Consider the following 15,077-nt stretch of genomic DNA (forward strand, 5'->3'; position numbering starts at 1 on the left):
GGGATGGGGAGGAGACTCAAAGGAATGTAGCTCCCACGTGCTGAGATAAGAGCAGTCCAGTAACTAAGGTGTAACACAAACCACTGCTGCTGCCACCAATAATAATAACGATAAGGGAAATAACAAGGGAAGAGAATACAACTGCTCACCACCTGCCAACCAATACCCAGCCCAACCCGAGCAGTGATCTAGCCCTTCCGGGTAACTGCCCCCCAGTTTATATAGTGGGCATGACGTACTGTGGTATGGAATGCCTCTTTGGTCAGTTTGGGTCAGGTGTCCTGTCTCTGCTTCCTCCCGGCTTCCCCTCCTCCCTGGCAGAGCATGAGGCTCAGAAAGTCCTTGGTCAGAGTAAACATTACTTGGCAACAACTAAAACCATCGGTGTTATCAGTGTTGTTCCCAGGCTGAAAGTCAAAACCACGGCACTGCACCAGCTACTAAGGAGGAAAATGACTGCTACTGCTGAACCAGGACACCCCATGCAGCAGCAGAGGTGCGCTGGCTGGAGAACAGCTTTGCAAAGCTGGACTGGGGCTGCTGGTGGGCAGCAAGTCCTGGAGCATGCAGGCACCAGCACATCGGGCTTATTTCATGAGTATAAGCTGCAGGTGGAGGGAATTGATCATTCCCTTTTAGCCCAGTGCTTCCTTGGTTATACTTTTCAGGGCCAAGGGCACTGGAAGAGGGCAAAGAAGGCACAGGCTCCAAGCGTGGCTTGTGTGTTGATGGAGATGGTGCCCATACCACTGGGGAGAGGTGATCCAAGCCAGGTTACACTGTACATACTCCCCTCTCCTTGAGACACACGGACTGGGGCAGACAATGAGGAGCCCAACACACAGTTGAGTTCCCTTTGCAACACCTTTAGCAATTTATTAACCTGTCAGTCAACGTGACTTCCAGCTCCTGACAACAAAGTGAATGCCCAATTGTACCACAGCCTGAACAGAGGCACCTGCTGCACTGGGGCTGGCTGAAGGCTTTGCCCTGACACTCATCACCTCAGTGCTTTCTGCTTCAGATTCCCTCTTTTCAAAGTGGGAAGGATGGTGGTGACTTCACTAGTGAGGTGCTGGGAAACCAGGTTCCACCAGTGAGAAAACCGAGGGAAGCACTCCTCTTTTCTATCTGTCTGAGGGAGGATAGGATAGGTGCCTTTCCCCTCCCAGCACAGGCTCCAGAGCAGAGAGCACTTCAAGGGCAATTGCTGGCCCCCACAGCACAGAGGCCAGCTCAGCAGGGACTGTGCAGTGCACCCCACCATGATGCTGGGCACATGGGAGGCCCCCAATCCTCTTGCTGCAGACAGCCAACCTGGACAGCACGAGGGGAAGATAAAGGCACCCTTGTTCTACCCAATATAGAATCATAGAATGGTTTCAGTTGGAAACGAGCTTAAGACCATCCAGTTCCAACACCCTACCCTGGGCAAAGGGGATGCTATGGGCATCTCTCTCATGAGCATGAGAGAGTCTGTCTAGATATGTAATAGAACACAGCTTGGCACCTTTCTCTTCTGAGATCACCAAACTGGTCTGGAAAAGGCACTTCACTCCCTGTCCCGTGAGTGAGGATGTACCTGGGAAAACCCTTTAAAAGTGTATTTTTGAAGGAGGTTCAACAGAAGGAGGCTCAGCAGCACTCCTCCATGGCAGAGCAGCAGCCCACATGGTGAAGATCAGCACCAAGATACCCTATGCAGCAAACACCCCTGTGGCCCCATGCAGCAGCTGGTATCTGGGACAAGTCAGAGGCCATGGCATGTATGATGGCCCAGGCTCAAGCAGACAAAGCCTCTGGCACGGTCTCCCCTGTCCCATCCAAGTATCCAGAGCGCAGCTTCCCAGCAAGAGGGCTGTTGGGATGCAGCCGGCAGAAACGGCCCAGTGTCCAGATGGGGAAGACGTTGCAGTACGCGGTGTAACTGATGGCACACGACTTGTTGAATACACCAGCAATATTCTCCTAAGAGAGAGACAGAGATCAAGGGGGTCACAGGGGACCACAGTGTGTCCAAGATGTGGCATTGAGCTCATTGCCTTCCTGAAGTCCCCCACTAAAAGCCACACAGGGCCTCCCTTCCAGGTAAGGGAAAGCACACCATTTGCAATGGCTGCACAATGCCCAGGACATCTGGGAACCCCCTGGAAAGACCAGAGGGAAGATGTACCTGAGGCCAGTCCCCGCTGGGCAGCTGCTTGTCAATCAGGAGTTTGATGCCCCTTTCCAGCACGTCAATATCAGGGTACCTGCAAAGCATGAGGGAGATGTGAACACTCTTTATCAAACCATCTGCAAACCCATGTGTTTGGAGAACTTAACCATCCATGTACCTGGGGAACTCAACCACCTCCAGGCTGCCCTGAGCCGGTCCCAAGCATGCCAAGTTCTTTGGGTCAGCCCCTCACAACCATAGCACACCAGGTACCATGAATACAGCAACATTTGCCCAGGCTGGAGGCCTGTGACTGAGATTTAGACCTTTGCTTTGCACTGTCTCTCCCATGCCCAGCATTATGAGCCCCAGTGTCAGTGGAGCACTGTGCAGACCAGTCCCTTGATGTGACGACAAGATCACAAACATGGTTGGGTGCATTGCCCACACCAGCCAGGCAGCTGCACCTACCTGAGCCTGCATTTCCCACCGATCACCCATGAGGGTTGCTCCTACCTGACAGCCATGAGCCCCAGCAGGGCCCAACACGTGTTGTGGATCTGCGACTCGGCACTCTGCACATAGGTGCGCTGCTCGCACGACTCAAAGTCCTCTCCCCACCCGCCATCTGCCATCTGCTTGGAGAGGAGGAACTGGCAGGCCTGGGCCACCTCTCGGCATGCAGCCCTGTGAGGATGGGGCAGAGAATCAGAGCTGGGGACAGGGAATGTTTGCACGCCTATGTCCCAGCTGCAAACAGGAGCTGTGCTCTGCCCATGGCTGGGGCTGCCCCAAGAGTTAGGCCCAGTGAGTGCCCTGGTCATAGCATAGAATCAGAATCAACCAGGTTGGAAAAGGCCTTTAAGCTCATCAAGTCCAACTGTTCCCCAGCCCTGCCAAGGCCACCACTGACCCATGGCACCGAGGCCTCGTCTCCACGGTGTGTGAGCACTTGCAGGGATGGTGACTGCAGCCCTGCCCTGGGCAGCCTGTTCCAATGCCTCATATCACAGGCACAGGATCTGGGAGGAGCAGGAGAGCCTATGCACAGCCAGGGCACCCACCCAGCCCCGCCATGGTGTCCTGCGCCAGCCCTAGAGGTAGGCAGAGGCAGGGGAACGAGACTTCTCACCCATCATGATATGTGTGCTGCATACTGGCAAATGCCTCCAGCCCAAACCAGGTGCCGTAGGTGAAACAAACCCCCCAGCTCCTAGAAGGAAAGGGAGAGAGGCACTGTCAGGGGTGCAGGGCTTCAGGTCGAGGTGTTCACAGCACAGGCACAGCCAGGCATAAAGCTGCCTGTGCCTTCCCCTATGACACAGCCATGCCCAGTCCCACCACCCCCTGCTCCCAGCTCACTCATCAGTCCTCATCAAACACTCTGGGACCAGAGAAGCTGGAGCCACCCTTGTCCTCAGGGGTTGTCTGCATCTTGTGCAGTGCACAAGGAACCTACTTGGCCCCATTTGCCCTTCCCACAGATCCTGCCAGCCAGGAATGCTTGTCCTCTTGGTCCCTCTCACACTGGGGCAGCCAGGGAACACTGCTTACCCTTCCCATGACCCATCAGCTCGCTGCTTCCTGCGACAGAAGTCCAGGCCCTTCTTCAGAGTGTCTCTGGTCAGGAAAAAGATACCCATTTCAGAAGCAGTTGCTTCATCAGGAGCATCCATCAGTTCCTCTAAGGCTTTGATGGGCCCCATTGTTATAACGCTCAAGAGGCAAGAGCATGCAGACAGGCAGCTACACTGTTCAGGATCTAAGAGTCAAATCAAGCACCAGCTGGGTGCTTCATGCCAGCAAGCAAGCAGAGGACACAGCCTACAGCTGGCTGCAAGATCAAGGCAAGTGCTAAGTCAAGAGGGAGGCAGATATCTACCAATTTCCCCCAGCCTGATCCCAAACAGGCTTAAGAGGCTGCTTGTGAGTGGCTCTGGCTTAGAGAAGTCACCAGCATCCCAGCTGTGCAGATACCAGTGGCCACCCCAGGGGCTGCTCCATGCCAGTGAAGAGATCCAGGCAAGACTCTTGACAGGGCTCTGCAGGGGCTGTGCCAACAGAGGCCACAGCAGGCAGCATGGGACATTGCAGCCTGTCTTCTCCCCTACCCAGCTCTCATCTTCAGTGTCTCACCTAATCTCTGGAGCTCTGTGCTCAGGGAACTCATCATGGAAGTGTTTCAGTGCCTGCATGACAGCAGATGTACACTCCACATAGGTGTAGTCAATCATGATGTCACCTGAAGGTGAAGGGTATCAGTTACCCCACACTATCCCACAGAGGGTCCTGGGGCAAAGCCAGGCATGCACTGGGCACAGCAAGGCCAGGCCACTGTGTCTATTTGCAGTGCACAGGATGACCAGCCCCACGCAGCTCCCCTTACCAAAGACCTCTGAGGGGTTCAGCAGCTCCAGTAAGTGGCCTCCTCGCTTGGTTTCATATGTGGCAAAGCCTCCGTCCGAGTTCCTCATGCTCAGCAACTGCCCAGACAGGAAGAGAGAAGGGTTGGGACTGGCTCACAGGCAGTGCCACCACCCCAAACCAGGTGTAAGGACAAAGTCAGACCCTCAAGTCCATGGGGTGGGCAGACAACTCAGGTCCCAAACTACACTGACATCTGACACTGACGGTCTGGACCAACACATTACATTATGTTGCATATGTAGCTCTGTATCACAGTATATAATCGTGTTCCCACAGCAGGCCACAGGCCTTGTACAGGCTAAGTAATACCAGATCTAACAACTCATCAGGCCTTGATTTTAGCTTGGTTTAGCTGCTGCCCACATTCCTCTTGGCCCTAATTTTTGGAGCACTTACCACATTCACAGCATCAAAGAGGCGCTCAGGGGGGATAGGCTTGGCTATGAAGGGGCACTTCTTCTGCAGAAGCATTACTGACTTCAGCCCCTCTGCTGTGCAGTCTGCCACAATCCAGCCACAGTCTCGGGTGCTGAAGGGGAAGCCACCCTGGAAAGGGGACAGGAGAGCTGCAGCACCTTGCTCTGACCTGTTCTGTTCTTGTAAGGGAGGAGGTGCTGCCCCTCATTCCCATCCCCTCTGCCCAAATCCCTGCCCTGTTTGTGTGTCCTTCAGAGGCCAGTTGCAGACAGCATACCTTGTTCATATGGCGATAGTATTTCTGGTAGTCGGGTGGGTTCTCTGGGATCTGCAGAAGGCAAGGAACAAGTGAGAGAAGTGTTGCTGAAGTCCCCTTTTTGGGTGCTTTCCTGTCAAGGACCCATCTCCTTTCAGTGCTCCCACTGGTGGCACTATGAGCAAGCCCTGTGACTGCATCTGCACCAAGCTGCCGGTGATGGTGACGCCCACCATGAGCTACTGGCCTGGCAGCAGGAGCTGCGGCTTACACAGTCTAGGGTTCCTAGAAAGGTGCCTCAAATGTGTGAGCACCGGACAGGATGAAGGACAAATAAGCCCAAACTCTCAGTTTTCCAGCCTTAGTCCAGGCAGCCAACCCAAACATCCCTGGGCCCTCTCCCAGTAACACGGAGTGAAAGGAGGAGGCTGTCCTAGGACTTTGCTAGTCCACCCCTTCAGAAGAGCTCTTGAGAAGGCAACAGAGACATCCAGTAGGGCTCTGAGCAGCAACCAAGTCTGCACAGCGTGTGAGGAACACCAACTGGGTCTGCTCACCTGGGTGAACCGGAGGAATTCATGGGCATTTTGGAGGCAGGATGTGAATTCAGACATCTTCTGGCCTTCTGCCTGCAAACAGAGGTTCACAGTCAGCACTCAGCAAGGAGCTGTGGCTGCCAAATGTGTCCCTCAAGACAAATACATGCTGGGACCTTGCTGACCTGCTGGTCTAGGGGCCATTAATTAATGCCTTTCATGTAGCCCTTTCTGTAGATTTGCTTTCATACCTTATTTACTGTTTCCATTAAAACCCCTACAAGGAGAACTGAGCCAACGACTGTTGCTGGCATCACTAAGGTGTTTGCATGACCAGCTCTGGGGCTTACCACAGCAATCACATCATACCCTCCAAAAAGCATTACCTCCAAGAAGGCCTGGATGGCAAAGGCAGTGTCCCAGAGCTGGGATCCATTTGTGCCCTGGAAGAGAGAAAGCAGATGGTGAGGAGCAGGTCCTGACAACAGCCTGGCCGAGGTGTGGGGTCTGTGGGGCAGCACATCCCTCCTGCATTAGCCCCCTAGCTCCCTCCACCCTATGTCTCAGTTTTGTGTCACCCAACATCTTGGCTGACATGCTGGCATAGAGGGGACAGATGCAGCAGCTCAGGAACAGCAATGAACTAGGAAATGAGACAGCAGCTGTGACAGGAGAGGTGGTACAGGGACACAACAGCCACGAGAGAAGCACCGCTGAGTCCTCATGCAGTATTAGGAGCCCGTCTTTCTCCTCCCTTCTCCCAGGACCTGTGGGGATGAAGGGGATGGAGGCCTAGAGCTGTCCCCTCAGCTCACAGCCACAGAGAGGCAAACTAGCAGGACACTGTTCACTTCTAGCACAGCCAGGGGAGGTGGCAGTGAGACAAAGCCACCAGGCACCAAAGGCAAGTGGCAGGAGCTCGGGCACAGGGTGAATAAGCTATCCCATTATTCCATGGGCTCTCCCAGCATGACAGGGTCCCTCTGAGTCACAGCTGAACTCCTACAGCACTTCACCTGCATCTTCATGCCATCGAGGCCCAGCCTGTAGGAGGAGAGAGCACGGTGCTGCAGCACAGGCACAACAAGAGCACCAGAAAGCAGGCTGGGAGGCACGGTGTGCCTGCTCTGCAGGGACCAGAGCCCAGAGCTGTGCCAGGTAAGCCACACTCAGCCCTTACCAGAGATAGTCAGGGATCCTGGAAACATGCTCTTGGAAAGCTGGGGAGTTCTTCCCATCCACAAACCAGCGAACCAGCATGTTGATCGTCTTTGAAATCTGTTGAGAGCAGCACTGTCACTGCTCTGGATACAGCTTCTTCCAGCAACACAGACTTAAATCCCTCCCACCCAGCACAAAGCCATCTAGAGGTGTGCCCAGGCTTGATCCCAACCGCTCCATCTGTGGCTGAGTTAGTGAGGTAGGTGCCACAAGATTTCTCCAGAGCTTCTCCTCAGATTGTTTCCCTGGACCACAAGGAGTGGCACCCCTCACCAGCACCACAGCTATCCCATGTCCTGTTAGTATTAAGCTCTTGAGCAATAGGAGCAGCAGGAGCTGTGCCTGAGCAAGATCATAGAATCCCAGCCTGGTCTGGGTTGGAAGGGACCTTAAAGCTCACCCAGTTCCAACCCCTGCCACGGGCAGGGACACCTTCCACTAGAGCAGGGTGCTCCAAGCCCCTGTGTCCAACCTGGCCTTGAACACTGCCAGGGATGGGGCAGCCACAGCTTCTCTGGGCACCCTGTGCCAGCGCCTCAGCACCCTCACAGGGAAGAGCTTCTGCCTTATCTCCAACCTGACCTTCCCCTGTTTCAGTTTGAACCCATCACCCCTTGTCCTATTGCTCCAGTCCCTGATGAAGAGCCCCTCTCCAGCATCCAGAGACGGATCTGGTGATTATGGTTACATGCCACAATTGCAGAGGGCTGGGGTGGGTCACAAACTGGTCCTTAAATAGCAAAAGGCAAGATCTTTAAAGCACGTGTCCTACCGGCCCAATGCTGATGCACTTGGTGAATCTGTCATCAGCCTTGATGTGGTCATACAGCTCTGTGACAGCTCTCTGCCGCAGGTGAGTGCTGTGGTGGGCTTCGTACACATTCATGATGGCTACAGGAGAAGAAAGAGATATGCAATGAAAGACTTAGCCCATGCGGCCAGGCCCACGTTCTGTGGCAGGCTGCACTGCTGCTCTCATGGTGACCAGGGAAGGAAAGCATGGGAACTGCTCTTCCCCACAGTAACCCAAGGACGTGGGCACAAGGCCCTGCTGGTCTCGTGGAGGGAGGAGCCCATGGATCACACAATCCATGTCTCTCTCTATGCCAGCTCCAGGCATAGCTCGCAGTCGACCCTAAAGAACACTCATGGTCCAAAGCAGCCCTCGTGGTTCCACCACCACCAGCTCACTTGGTGCCATGGTTTAAACCCAGCCGATAGCGCAGCCCTTTTGCCCCAGCCAACACCCCACTCACCATAGGCAACCCCCAGCAGCCAGCTGTGCGGGGTGTACACATCACAGGCAGCCACGTTGTTCCTCTGCGCTGGCCAGTCTATGCTGGCGTAGTCCTGCACGTACAGCTCCTGCACGAGACAACAAAGGGCATCAGCCTGGGAGCAAGCACCCAGAGGCAGCTGACTGCTGGAATTTGGATCCCTTGCCTGGACATGGGGACAGTGTGGGTATGGGAGCTGTCATTGCACAAGCCAGAGGGACAGGGAGCCACTTAACCTCACTGGAGAGCTCCTGACCTGCCGCAAGCTCCGTATGAGCTCATCCTCTTCTGCTGACAGACGTTTGGCGTAACAGTAGCTCATGGGCAGGTAAACCTGGCGGCAGTGGCACCAGAGCCGGGACGGGTGGGCTGGGAACCACGTAGGAAGCAGCCTGTTTGCAACAGAGAAGGTGCTATTGTGAGGAACAAGGAGGGCCAAGGGCAGCATGGAGAAACAATGTGCTGAGAGGGGGATGCCTGGAGAAGGGCAAGCCTTTCCCTGTTCCCTGTTCCAGCTGGTACAGCTGCCGGAGAAAAGAAGGGAATATCCACACTGCCTGGCACTGCTCTGATCCTCCCCACCAGGGATGCTCCCTCTGTCTAGGGCCAGCAGGCACTGCTCCTGGCCCAGTATATAAAGGGTAGGGAGGGTCCCAAGCTTAGAGAGTCAGTTCAGGGCCCTCTTCTCTTCCCCACATGACTCTGAAGGCAGACAGAGCACCAGCAGCCCTTGGTACTGTGCAGCCTCTGCTTTCGCACAGGGAAAATGTCATACTTGCCCTCTCTGACACCCAGAGGCCCTCTGAGTAGTCAAGAAGGGTACGAGTGAAGGTTAGAGCTGGCAGCCTTACATGTGGTTGTCCTGTCATGCTAGGACCCAGTTCTGGCTGGCCACAAGAGCAGAAGCTACTGGTGGCAGGCAGGGAGCACACAGATGTAATAGGACTACATAGGAAAAGCTCTGGCATCTCCCTCAGGGCATTGTTCAGTCCTGTTCACCCACTGGCTGGCCTTGTTGCTATAGTCTTCCAGGCCATATCTGGAGCTATCCCAGCAAGCACCATTTCCATGGGATAGCTGTGGGTGGAGGCAGGAGGCAGGACTGACAACACCCCCTACCTCCACACTGAAGGGGGCACATACCACATCTCTGGGAGAAGCGTGTTCATTCCCTCCCAGCTGTAAACGTTCAGGACAGCCAGCCAAAACTTCCCCCAGGAAGGGATTCCCACAGCACCTCCTGCAGAGACAGGTACCAGCTTACAGGGTTAATGCAACCATGCCAGCTGCCTGCTTGCTTCCGCAGCACAGGCTCCACTTCTCCCCAGGTTAACTGCAAATGCAGATGCCATCAAGGGCAAGCAAGAGCAGCAGTTTCCCTGTTACCTGGAAGCCCCCATGTCCCATAGAGCCCTCAGGTCCAGACAGACCTCTCTCCCCAGCAGTGCTGGCACACAGCAGCTGACCTTTGCTGTGCAGGTTGACACGGGCCCGCACAATGTCAGGGTCATCTGGTCCGACCCCCAGGATCCTCAGGGCTACGTAGTTGAGTGTTGTGCCGAACACTGTTGATTTGTCTTCCACATGCCTGTCACACACACACAGAGACAGCACAGCCATTAGCCAGCTATGGTATTAGCCAGGAACAAAACACTGCACAGGGCTGTCTTTGTCAGGGTGAAGTGGAATGCCAGCAGTGACTGTGGGAAAGGGGACACCCACCTAACGCAGGAAGAAACACTGCTCTGCACTACCCTGTTACACACAGAGTGGTTTGGCTTGGAAGGGACCTTAAAGCCATCCAGTCCCAACCCCTGCCACAGGCAGGGACACCTTCCACTGCAGCAGGGTGCTCCAAGCCCCTGTGTCCAACCTGGCCTTGAACACTGCCAGGGATGGGGCAGCCACAGCTTCTCTGGGCACCCTGTGCCAGCGCCTCAGCACCCTCACAGGGGAGAGCTTCTGCCTAAGAGCTCATCTCAGTCTCCCCTATTCTGGCAGGTTAAAGCCATTCCCCTTGGCCTGTCCCTACAGGCCCTTGTCCAAAGCCCCTCTCCAGGTTTCCTGGAGCCCCTTTAGGCACTGGAGCTGCTCTAAGATGTCCTCTTAAGGAACCTTCTCTTCTCCAGGCTGACCCAGCCCAGCTCTCTCAGCCTGGCTCCAGAGCAGAGCTGCTCCAGCCCTTACATCTCTGTCGCCTCCTCTGGACTTGCTCTAACAGCTCCCACTTGTGTTGGGGGCCACAGGTGCTGTGAGATGCACGATGCTTTGGGATACAGTGCCATAGAGGAGATGCAGCCAGGCTCGCTGCTCCTGCCACCTCTGTGACAAAAGGTACCTGGAGTGCTACACAAGCAAGTCCAGCCCGCAGAGGTATCACTGTTGCAGAGTCCTGCTCCCCCCGCCTGGGCAGATTTGACAGCAGCTCGAAGTGCTGGACCTCGTTGGTGCCACCACCTAAAGTACCATCTCTGCTACTCACAAGCCCCAGCCTCCGTCCGGGAGCTGCACGGAGCGCAGGTACCGCACCATCTCCTTCCGAACGCCGTCCGGCAGCTGGATCTTGGCAGTGTGACACGTTATGAGCAGACCTAGAAGATCAGACGGGCTCTGGCATCAACCCGAACGCGTTCGCTCGCCCCTCTCAGCGGAGGCGCCCTCCGCGGCTCACCTGGCAGCAGGAAGAGGGGACCGCCGTAGTCACCGGCCCAGTGCCCGTCCTCAGCCTGCAGAGCGGCGTAGAACCGCATCCCCTTGCGGGCAGCCTCCCGGGCCGTGCCGGCCACCGGAGAGGCCGTCAGCGCCTCAACCTGCGTGGGGGAGAGAGACAGCGCCTGAGCCGGGGGTGCCCCTCGGCCGGGGCTCTGCCGCCCGGTCCCGCCCCAGCCCCGCACCGTGTCCAGCCCGAGGCTGTGCTCCTCCAGCAGCGTCTGCGCCCGCCGCTCGCCGCCGTCCCCATCGCCGTCGCCCAGGTAGTGCCAGCGCTGCCGGCCGCCCTCGCACCGCAGCCTCCAGTCGGGCAGCGCCGTGGCCGGGGCCGAACGCCGCGGGCCGCCTCTCCGCCGCACCGCCCTGTGGAGACAGGCACCGTGAGCCGCGCTGCGCCCCGCCGCCCGCCCGCCCGCCCGCCCTCCGCCGCGCCGGCACCCACCCGCCGTCCACCGCCATCGCCTCAGCGTGCCCGTCGCCGCCGCGCCGGGGCTAGGAGCGGCGCAGGGGCCGCACCGCCCTGGGCTGACATCGCCTCACAGGCCGCAGCCAACGGCGCCGCGGAGCCGCGCCGGCAGCGCCGCCCCGGCCCTAAGCACCGCCCCACGCCGCGCCCCTCGGCCGGTGTCAGGCGGGGGCGGGACCCGAGCTCCTGAGGCCGCCGGTCCCGGTTCTGCTCCGCAGGCATCGGCTGCCCCTGGCCACGGTGGCTGCAGCTGCACACCCGGCTCCAGTACCCACCCCGTGGCTGCGCTCCTCCCTGTGGCATCCCCCTTCTTGCAGCACCTCGGGCCGTGCAGCTGACAGGCCGGAGGGACGGGATGCCATCCAGAGGGACTTGGACAGGCGCAAGAACTGGGACCATGCGAACCTCATGAGGTTCAATGGGGCCAGGTGCAGGGTCCTGTACCTGGGTTAGGGCAATGTCAGTGCAAGCTGGGGGATAGAGAGATTGAGAGTAGCCCTGAGGAGAAGGGCTTGGGGGTACTGGTAGATGAAAGACTGGATGTGACCCGGTGAGGAGGGGTGCAGCAAGCAGGGGTGAGACCCCTAGAACAGTCTGTTATGCTTTATGGGTGCTGTAACCATGGGGTTACAGGAGGAGAGACACGTGGCACATCCTGGGGGGAGTAAGGCATCCCCACTGTGACCCCTGCCACAGGTGCCACCCTCCTGCAGGCACTGGCATGGGACAGCAGCCCAAGAGGTCCACGAGGAGGTGGCAGTGACCTGGCTTCCCTCCTGCTGCAGAAGCGACACCAGCCTAAGCCACTAAGGCAGTGGAAAGCTCAGGTGGAAAAGCCACGCTTCGTGGCCTGTGATCAAAGTTCAGCCTTGGATCTAAGGTCTTGGAGGCAGGGACCATCTCCATGCCTGTGCATCCCTGCGGGCGTCAGGGAGCATGGGGGGGCCCAGTGATAAAAGAGCTATTCCCAAATGTGGCACCCATCAGCACCCCAGGACAGAAACGTGCCTGTGAATTAATACTTCTTGTCTTCACACACTACAAGTTCTGCTGGCACACAGTTTTGCACTCGTGTCCTGCATAACCTCAGCGGTTATCTGGAGGGGATACAGCAATTTTAGTTGGGAATTCTAGAACTAATTTGGTATTAATTTTATAAACTAGGCTTAGGACACACACAGGCTCAGCCCTGGGTTTGACAGAACACCTAAGGGTGCTGGAGCCCTCCTGGGGAGAGCTGTTATTCTCATGGCATGGGATGTCACCTTTGACTTGTACCTTATACCACCAGTCCTCGCTAGGGAGGGCTGTGCTGCTTCCCATCGCTGTTTAAATGGACTAAAGGGAGCTAGTTCACTGTCATGCGTGTTGTATGTGGGGCTTAGCAGCCTGCTGATTACTTTTGGTTTAAGGGGAAAAAGTGGTGATAGTAGATCTCCCTGACATGAGCTTCATAGAAGTCGCTCCAAATCCTTCTGGATGCCAAAATCTCCAGGTAATTTATGTAATGCTTGTCTAAAGGCAGGGAGTGATGGAAGATGAAACACTTGGGTGTATTTCTCTGTCCCTATAAACCTGCCTGTCTTAGAAATGCCACTTTAGTCATTAAACTTCTAATACCTGCCAAGCTTCTGTTGCCCAGGCATTACTCTCAGACTAGTTTTTACATGCTTAGTCCACTGCTGACAGAGTAAGGCTCTGTTCCTGTTGTCTGTGGGCTCTCTTCTTGCTGGAAACATTAGCAGCTGAAGGTGTTCCCCTGCGAAAGAGATGCTGCCAGCTCCTAAAAGCCATCACCACAACTCCTCCCTTTTTACTGCAGTCCAGCACGGGAGGCTCAGCTCACAACTGAGTTGTTACGCTGCTAGAATCAACATTGCAAAGGTACTTCAAAGCCATGGTTTGTGTTAAAAGGGATCTGACCAAAGGGATGTTACAAAACATGGTATAAAGCATCTATAAAACAAACCCCCATGGTTTCCTCTGGCCCTGTCAAGGTAACTTGGGAAATGCAGCAAAAGGTGTGAGCCTCCAGCACCCTGCTCCAGCAGCAAGCCTGCGGTGCTAGAGGCACTTGGATTGATGCTGCAGTGCCTTCTCTCAGCACAGGTTTGATGGAGATTTGATGATTCCTATCTCATTTTAATGAACTCCAGAGTAGTCTCTTGTTGTCTCAGCTGAATCCAGGCAGGAACTGACTTTAGCTCAAGGCCATGTTTCAGACAAGGTAAGAGCATCCCTGTGTTTCCAGCTCCAGAGGATTCGTGGTAGTGGTAGCACTGTTCAGTGTTTCCTTAAGGGGTTACAAAACCTGCCAAGGTGACAGCAGCTGGGGGACCAGCAGCGAGGCTCAGAGCTGCTCCTCTGCAGCCCTAGTGCACGGTTGTACTGGGAGGACAGTGGGGGAAATGGCAGTCAGCCAGAACCCAGGATTTAGGAGATGAAGGTGGATGTAAAGGTGCCTTTGCCTGTGGCTCCCAAGAGGAGGCACCATTTTAACCTTATGAGTCTGTTCAGCGGGGGGGGAAAAAAGACCCCCTGTTCATCCAATGGAGCCTGCCCCATCCCTCCTCATCCTCAGGTGGAGGCAGAGGCGTCATTTGCTGAGGGCTGGCAGAGGTTGTGCAGGGCTCAGCGGGTCCCTCTGGGGCAGGGCACTAGATTGGGCCTATCGTCTCCCTCCAATACCTGCAACAAGCACCAGCCCAAGTCCCAGATCATAAAATCACAGAATCCCAGACTGGTTTGGGTTGGAAGGGACCTTAAAGCTCATCCAGTTCCAACCCCCGCCATGGGCAGGGACACCTTCCACTAGAGCAGGGTGCTCCAAGCCCCTGTGTCCAACCTGGCCTTGAACACTGCCAGGGATGGGGCATTCACAACTTCCTTGGGCAACCCATTCCACTACCTCGCCACCTTCAGAGTAAAGGGCTTCCTCCTTATCTCCAACCTGACCTTCCCCTGTTTCAGTTTGAACCCATCACCCCTTGTCCTGTCACTGCAGTCCCTGATGACGAGTCCCTCTTTGCATCCTTGTAGCCCCCTTCAGACACTGGAAGCTGCTCTGAGGTCTCCACGCAGCCTTCTCATTTCCAGGCTGAACAGCCCCCTAGATGTGTCCTGGTGTTTCTGCTTCTGGGCATCATTCAATGAAGCCCATACCTCCTCTCTGGCTGATGTGTTTGGGGATTCAGAAACAGACCCAGTGCCCATGGCACAGAGCTGGGGAACCTGCTCTCTGCAAGGCTGCTCTGTGTGCTGGGACTGTGCGCACAGCCCTGCGGGGGCACAAGTACATTTCCCCCCTCCCACCCAAATTCCTCTGCTTTTCTCCCAGTTCAATGACTGCCAGCCTTTGTCTCATGGTCTGGCAGAGCCTGGTGCCACACACACCAGAGAGACAAAGAAATAAGTGGCTTTTCTCCCTGAGCCTGCTATGAAGAGCCCACATTGTGTTTTACTGGGGAGAGGGAGGCAGGCAGAGGGCTGGAGTGTTTTGCTCAGCCTTGGACTCTGTAAACCCCTCTGTTTCTTTAAACACATCTTCCCAAAGCTCTGGCAAGGAAGCAGTGACCCTGAGGGAAGGAGCCCCAGGGATACACTGTCCTGG

General features: G+C 56.0%; 1 protein-coding gene across 1 annotated transcript; it reads right to left on the minus strand.

Moving 5' to 3' along the window:
* Nucleotides 1–1,700: 1,700 nt before the first annotated feature.
* Nucleotides 1,701–11,545, minus strand: LSS (lanosterol synthase). The gene is made up of 22 exons (XM_065669774.1): nt 11,444–11,545; nt 11,187–11,364; nt 10,964–11,102; nt 10,775–10,883; nt 9,759–9,880; nt 9,436–9,532; nt 8,549–8,684; nt 8,272–8,380; nt 7,788–7,906; nt 6,975–7,072; nt 6,811–6,838; nt 6,181–6,237; nt 5,816–5,887; nt 5,280–5,330; nt 4,982–5,131; nt 4,545–4,641; nt 4,295–4,400; nt 3,713–3,778; nt 3,291–3,371; nt 2,675–2,845; nt 2,174–2,252; nt 1,701–1,968 (listed from the first exon to the last, which is right to left on the minus strand). Exons 1-22 carry the CDS (start codon nt 11,458–11,460, stop codon nt 1,783–1,785), a joined length of 2,268 nt encoding a protein of 755 aa, XP_065525846.1. The 5' UTR covers nt 11,461–11,545; the 3' UTR covers nt 1,701–1,782.
* Nucleotides 11,546–15,077: the final 3,532 nt, after the last annotated feature.

The sequence above is a fragment of the Lathamus discolor genome, chromosome 3, assembly GCF_037157495.1.
Source record: "Lathamus discolor isolate bLatDis1 chromosome 3, bLatDis1.hap1, whole genome shotgun sequence".
Classification (NCBI taxonomy): domain Eukaryota; kingdom Metazoa; phylum Chordata; class Aves; order Psittaciformes; family Psittacidae; genus Lathamus; species Lathamus discolor.